Raw genomic sequence first — 6,971 nt, 5'->3', positions numbered from 1 at the left:
TTTTTCTTTTTTTTATTCTGGAAGTAAAACACAGTTTGTGAGAACTTTATACACCTCAGACTTATAACGAATAGCAGAACACCTTCCTAGCGTTATGGTACAGAGCTGCTCCGGGCTGTGCGGGACTGCAGAGGGCAGCACAAGTCCCAGCTGAGCGCTCCATCAGGGCTGCGGGGAGCAACGCGGGATGCCCCATCGGCTGCTGGGCTGTCATTGCACCGTTTGAGTTGGAAGAGACCCCTGAAAGCCGTCTGGTCCATCTCCCTGCAGCGAACAGGGACGCCCGCAGCTCCGGCGGTGCTCAGAGCCCTGTCCAGCCTGACCTCGGCTGCCTCGCAGCCTCTCTCAGCCTCCCGCACGGGGGAGGTGTTCCATCCCTTGGTGGCTCTCAGCTCACCCCTTCCACCGTGGCACCTGCAGACAAACCCCAGGGCACAGCTGGGGTTACAGGGATAGGAATGCGGACTGGGAGGAAAACCCAACTTGGCTGGAGTGGGACTGCCAGGGAGGGAAATCTGTCTCTTGGGAAGAGCCACCGCAGACAAAGCTGATGGCAGCAGCGGGGCTGTGCCACGTCTCCCTGCTGGGCACTCACTGGCACAGAGGAGAAGGGACAAGAGCAATTTTTCCTCCTATCAAATTATCTGTAAAACCCAACAATGACTCATCCAGGTGCAGCCCCAGCACCGAATGCACCAGCAAATCCACATGGGACATCCCGTTGTGCTCCCTTCCCACTTAACCCCATGGAAATGGTGATATTCCCAAGGCAATTCAGCACGTAGAGCAGCCCTGCCTCTGCCCCCGCTCTGCCACAGGCTTCCAGTTCCTCACACATCTCAGTGCCAGTCCTTGCCTGCAGGCAGCGGCCATCCAGAAGCGTGCTGCTGTCATTCCAGGGCTCACAGCACCATGGTGGGGATGTGATGGGCCAGGGAGGCGGGATGGGGAACGGGCAGGGCGGGCGAGTGAGCCTGCAGGGAGGCGTTGGGGGGCCGATGACGGGCGCTTTTCTGGTGTGCCCGCAGCCCGGCAAGCTGGGAGTAGGCACTTTGGCAAACCTGGCACTTGTAGGGCCGCTCACCGGTGTGCAAGCGGACGTGGTTGCGGAGGGTGGAGGACTGGCTGAAGCGACGGTTGCAGAAGCGGCACACGAAGGGCTTGTCCAGGGTGTGGATGCGCATGTGGGAGCGCAGGTTGCTGCGGGAGTTGAAGCCGCGGTGGCAGATGACGCAGCGCATGCGTCCCGTGGTGCTGGCTCCCGTCTCCACTGCGTGGAAGTCCTCTGGGAGCAACATGGGGGACGGTCAGGTAGTGCCCTCTGGGCTCACCCCATTCCCAAGCCATAAGTAACCGCCCCGTGCCCCAGCTGCACGCCGCACCCACAGCAGTGTGTGACACAGGAAGGTGACAAGGAGCTCTGCTTCACTCCCAGCTTCTCCCCCAGTCCTGCTGGGCTCCGCTTCGGGGCTTGCTCAGAGCAGGGAGCACTGGGGGGGGACTCAGCTCAGAGCGCAGCATTCCCTAAAGGGCTCAGGAGCTCCACTGCCTGTCCATGGGAGCTGCTGAGACAGGCGAAGTGCCAAAGCCTCCTGCACTGGCTATTTGGAGAAAGAAGGGTTTGCGCTATTAAATGCAGGGCAGGGAAATAGACGAGCACATCCCGGCACCTCACAGCATGTTGGGGATCCTTCCTCCCTGCCTGGCAGCTCCACGCTGGGTCAGGCAGTGGCTGCTGGCACAACCCCAGCCATGGGCATACTGACACCAAGGGATCCCAAATCACTGGGGATCTGCCCAAACTGCAGGCTCTGTTTTGGGGGAGATGGGCTCTGTCTTACGGGTGAGGCTGACCAGCTCCTTTCTGTAGGATCGTGGGGATATGGAGAGCTGTGTGCCCATGGGACATGCTGTGTTGATCAGAGATCCGTACGCTTACCCTCAGAGAGCTGTGAGTCCCTGCCCCATACCCACCCTGGCCACAAAGCTGGGGACGGGCTGAGCAGGGAATGACATGGCTGTTTTTGCTGTCACCTACCATGTTTGTTTTTCTTCTGTTCCTCTTCCAGCCCCGGGACACCTGGGATGCCCAGGAAGGTGTTGTGCGAGTTCCCATACCAGACCAGCAGCTCTTGATCCGGAGGAATCATCTAGAGAAGGATGCACAGCTGTGGGTGTTGGGATGGCACACCAAGCAGCTCTACCCACATCCTCAGCCGGTCGTTTCAGACTCCTGCAAGGTCCCACTGCCATCGGCACTGCTGAATGCCTCCAGCTCTCCCCAGGCCATGGGCCAGGCACGGCATCACTCAGCACTGTGTACTGCTGGCACTGAGCTGCACCTCGGTCCAGGAGTGGGAAAAGGAGCAGCAGTGGGGCACAGACCCTGCACATTCCCATAGCTCAAAGAGATAGAGGTGTGGCAGCACACACAGACATGGAGAAATAAGCTATCGTGTGCCCACAAACCGCAGCAAGGCACAGTGAGTAATGACACAGAGATCGGACTTGGTGCCATACACAGTGCTCTGCATGGAGCCCTTGGCACTCCCTGCTGCAGGACACAGCAGCATCTCCCACCCCAGCAGGGTTATTCCCCAGCAGTAGAAATTCAGTTGGAAATGCAGATGCAGCCTTGGGTTCGGCCACCGTAGGGAACCAGCTGAGATCCCAGCGAGTGCTGCAGGAGAGCGTGGTCCAGGCGTGAGATGCTGCCTCTTCCAAAGCCCATTGCCTGCACCAGTCCAAGCGGAGAGCAGGAAGGGCTTTTCTATCAGCACTCCTCCTGTTCCTATGGGAGGACAGCACTCCTCCCACCCTTGATGTTTGGGTTCTGGTTCCGCACTGCAGTGAGAGCTGCCAGGAACAGCGCCCGAGCAGCCCCTGCAGCACAGCCATGGCCAGAGGATGGATGTGCTCACACCACAGCAGCCGCATAAGGCAACACTCATAGCAACACCACCCTACAAAAATACGTATCTTTTCCCCTTGCAGGTCCCTAGCATTATGGATCTAATTTAGAGAATACTGAGTTTCAGAGGTTGGCTTTCTATACGCAGAGTTCAGGAAAAGCGTTTTTTCCCATAAAGTTGAATTGTAAGTCAGGTCGCCGTAGCACTGTTCAAGTGCCTGATTTTAGGCACCTGAAAGCAGGGGTGATTTGGCTCCATATGTTTACATTTCAGCATGTGGACATCACTGTGGTTACAGAATCTGAGAGACGGGAGCATCGCTTCCCATCCCAAACCAGTGCTGTTCCTCGCCGTCATTTTCTTTTAACAGAAAATGAATTCTTTTTAATAAAAATAAATATTGCTAGAAAGATTTTTAAGAAGCACACACACACACACACACACACACACACACGTGGATCAGGTGTGTGCGTGTCTATGTGTATGTGTACGCTCTGCTGGGGCTGGCACACACGTAGAGCAGTGCATCCACCTGCACACACCCCAAAGCTGTGTCACCACGGCACATCAGGGCTTTCCAACCTGAGGCCAGACTCACCACCCTCACTGCATTTTCCAACAGCAACAATTTAGAATTGACAAGGAGCGGAATGGGAGAAGCAAACTGGGAAGGATGAGAGGGAACGGGCAAAAAAACGCATGAAAGTAGGAATGCCAAATAGCACCAGGAGCCCCATAAAAGTAATTTGTCACCTTAGAGCTGCAGCAACACCTCTCGCTCTGCCCCACAGTATTTCATTTGTGTGGCTCTGAGTTAAGGGATTAGTGAGCAGAGTGAGCTACAGAAGGAAACCAAAACCCCCTCCTGTTTTTTCTTCTCTTTTTGGTGCACAAACCTCACGCAGTTGGAGCCAGCAGCCGCTATCAGTGGCTACCATGCCCTGATGGCAGCAGCACAGCAGCACCTCCTGTCCCCACGTCCCCTCCGCACAGAGCTCAGAGCTCTCAGCATAATTCAACTTCACTGTCTGTGTACAGGGAATTAAACACACCAGCCCCTGCGCTCAGATGGTTATCGCCGTGCAAAGCCCCTGCTCACACCCTGCAGATAACCATCCCACCACCCCATCGGCTGGGCAGGGTGAGGTCTGTGCAGGATGACAAACACAGTGTGCTCCCAACTACACGGATGTTGCCTGGAATTATTTTGCTTCTTTGCATGATGTAAGAATCAAAACAAACTAAGCTAATGCCGCTAATGCCACACCAGGCACAGCTGCCCACAGGAGCATCAGGACCCAAAGCTGGGCACAGCAAAAGCCTGCAAAGGGATGTGCAGAAGAGGGAGAGCAGCTCGGAGCTCCTCTCCACCCCACTGCTCCTATCCCCGTCCCCGCTGGGATGCTGCCTCAGTGCTGTGCTGCTGCCCACGGAGCAGCTGATTCTCAGGAGCCCCTGCTCACGGGATGGGTGGCTGCCCGTGCTCCTGCCCAGCCAAGACAGCCTCCCAGCAGCAGTGGGGTGAGATGGAGCTGTTCCCTTTCCCACCTCTCTGACCCACACAGTTGCTTGGTGACATCCCTGTGATGCCATCACCGTTCACTGCAGTAGCAGTGGTTCACGGGGATGCATTTACTGCCAGAGCCGCGGTGACCTCCGGGAAAAAGCTGCAGAGCGGAGCGCAGCCTTCACCTGGATTTCACAGAAGCCCCCAGCTTTGGGTTGGTGTTCTACACTAAATCCTGTTTCTCGATACAGCATGGGAATTCTGCTCCTGCCCAAAGGACAAGAAACAGTGCCAGGATTGCAGGGATTGTTCAGATGTTGTGTTCCAAAGTGAGCCTGCTCAGCGTTTGCTCTCCCTCTGCACAGCACGTATCGGTGCACCCGCCAAGAGGGAACAGAGCTTTGTTGCCTCCCCAAAGCCCACGCATGGCGTTACCCTGTAGGTCTGGGTGCCAGGGTGCTCCCACAAATGGTCCAGCAGCAGCCCCAAAAACAAGGGAAGGTCAGCAGCTCTGCACCCCACGTACCTCAATGGCTTTGTAGAAGATGCTGTTCCCGATCTGCACCACCTCCAGGTTCTGCTCCTGCTCGTTGCGGGCACATTTGATGTAGGTCATCCAGCTGCGGTGGTCCTCCTGGCTGGCATCAATGAAGTACCGCACCGTGCCGTCCTCGTTGAAGACCTGAGAGGGGAGCACAGGGCTGTAGCGATGCTGCCTGCAGCGAACCAAGCCCTTCCCACAGCCCCAGTGCCAGGGGATGCTCTGAGATAATGTCCCCAAAGCCAGCACGGCCTCGGGGCTGAGACCTCGGGGAGATGCTGCCGCCGGGCTGTGGATGGCGGAGCCTCGCGGCGCAGAACGCACGTCACAGCAGGGCTGGGTGAGCACAGCCTGGCAGCCCAGCTCCCCGCATCTGTGCTGTGGCCCCAGAAGGGCTGCTCGGTGTGCCAGCATCACCTAGGGGAGATCTGTCCCTGCGTGAAGGAGGAAGGCTCCTGCCAGAGCCAGTCCTTGTGGGCTATGCTTTGTGGGGCAGCAGAAGAAGTCAGGCAAGCTTTGCCGTGCATGAAGCAATCATAATAAGAAGTGTGAGTCTGGGGCTGGAAATCTGGAGTGAAACTGGAAATCTGAGCAAAACGCTCCCTACAGCCGCAACGCCCCGGCTGCTCACATCACCCCAAAACCCACAGCACCGCTGCAGGGCTGGGACAAAGCAGGGATGGGGCAGAGCATTGTGTCGCTGGGATCGCGGCGGGGAGCGGCCAGCCGGGAGCATCAGCTCTGCGGAAGGGCAGGGCAGGAGGTGACAAAGCAATGGGGTTTGGGGGACACCCCGAGGGCTGCGCTGCGGAGCTCCTGCCTTGGGAGAGGCTGGGGAAAGCTGAGGCACGGGGCAGGGCTCAAAGAGCACAGGTCAGAGCGCCGGCACCCCGTGTGCTGCGGGACCATTACCTCCCACATCAGGTTGTTGTTCTTGCACAGGTCCACGTGCTCCGGCGAGATCACCCTGCCCGTGAACGGCCCCATCTCGGTGCCGGCCTTGATCCACGTCTTGGAGAAGATGCCGAGCCCTTCCCCGGGGATGGAGCTCTGCGCAATGATCACTTCCGACGGCAGCACCAGGCTGGAGAGCTTCTGCACCTCTGCGGCGACGGGAGCGGGGTCAGAACGAGGCCCCCCAGCCCTCCCCAGCCTCCGGAGCACCCACAAAGCGCTGCTTTGTGCCCCCAGCCCCGGGCTGAGCCCTGTCAACGCCCTGCCGCGCCCCTCCAAAGCGGTACCCGGATCCCTCCGGGCATTGAGCGGTACCTGGGAACAGCGGCCCGGGCTGGGCAGGGAGCGGGGCTGGGAAAGGGGGTTAAATGGTGTCTATTTCGGCCCATCCAGCAATTTGTCACGCTGTTAAAGTGATCTGCATTCATTAAACTCAACTCGAAAGAAATTGCTAATTCTAAATTCATTAGTCCTTTAGGAATGCTGTAGCGGTACATTGCGGCTGAATGGCGCGAGGGCTTGTTTAAAAGGGCCCAGGAATTCCTCTTACAAAATGGGGAGATGAGATGGTTGACATATCGTGAATGGAAATGGAATTAGCCTTCATGGTAAATTAAGAGAGGAACAGAAATCCAAGAGGGGGAAAAGGGAGCGGGGCCGCGAGAAGGGACATTGTGCGGGGCTGAATGCGGCGGGGACGGAGCCCCGGCCCCCACCCCCGCGGTTTAAGTGGGAACTTTCTCAGGTCAAGCCCAAGTTAACCACATGAATTTAAAGCCCTTCTTTCGCCGTCAGCCGCTGTGACACACCCGGGGGGAGCGGGGCCGCGACTCACCTCCGGAGAAGGACTGCGCCAGCACTTCGGCCGTGAAGGCGGTCTTGGGGCTGCTCTTCTCCTCGAAGAGCTGCTCGCCCAGCACGTTCCTCCAGCGGCCGTAGAGGAAGCTGTGCAGGATGTCGGACGTGATCACCTCGGCCAGGGAGAGCCCCTGCGGCTTCAGGCCGGGCTTCAGCACCAGGGCTTCGGCGGGCAGCACCGAGCCCATCATGGGGGCGA

General features: G+C 57.9%; 1 protein-coding gene across 1 annotated transcript; it reads right to left on the bottom strand.

Annotated features, from left to right (window-relative positions):
* On the bottom strand, positions 1-6,971 carry PRDM12 (PR/SET domain 12). Its single transcript, XM_010720900.2, has 5 exons — positions 6,750-6,971; positions 5,873-6,063; positions 4,946-5,101; positions 2,039-2,150; positions 1-1,285 (listed from the first exon to the last, which is right to left on the bottom strand). The coding sequence occupies exons 1-5, from the start codon at positions 6,961-6,963 to the stop codon at positions 903-905; spliced, it is 1,056 nt and encodes a 351-aa protein (XP_010719202.1). The 5' UTR covers positions 6,964-6,971; the 3' UTR covers positions 1-902.

Source organism: Meleagris gallopavo, chromosome 19, assembly GCF_000146605.3.
Source record: "Meleagris gallopavo isolate NT-WF06-2002-E0010 breed Aviagen turkey brand Nicholas breeding stock chromosome 19, Turkey_5.1, whole genome shotgun sequence".
Classification (NCBI taxonomy): Eukaryota; Metazoa; Chordata; class Aves; order Galliformes; family Phasianidae; genus Meleagris; species Meleagris gallopavo.
The sequence above is the reverse complement of the archived record's forward strand: the minus strand, read 5'-3'. Positions and strand labels throughout refer to the sequence as shown.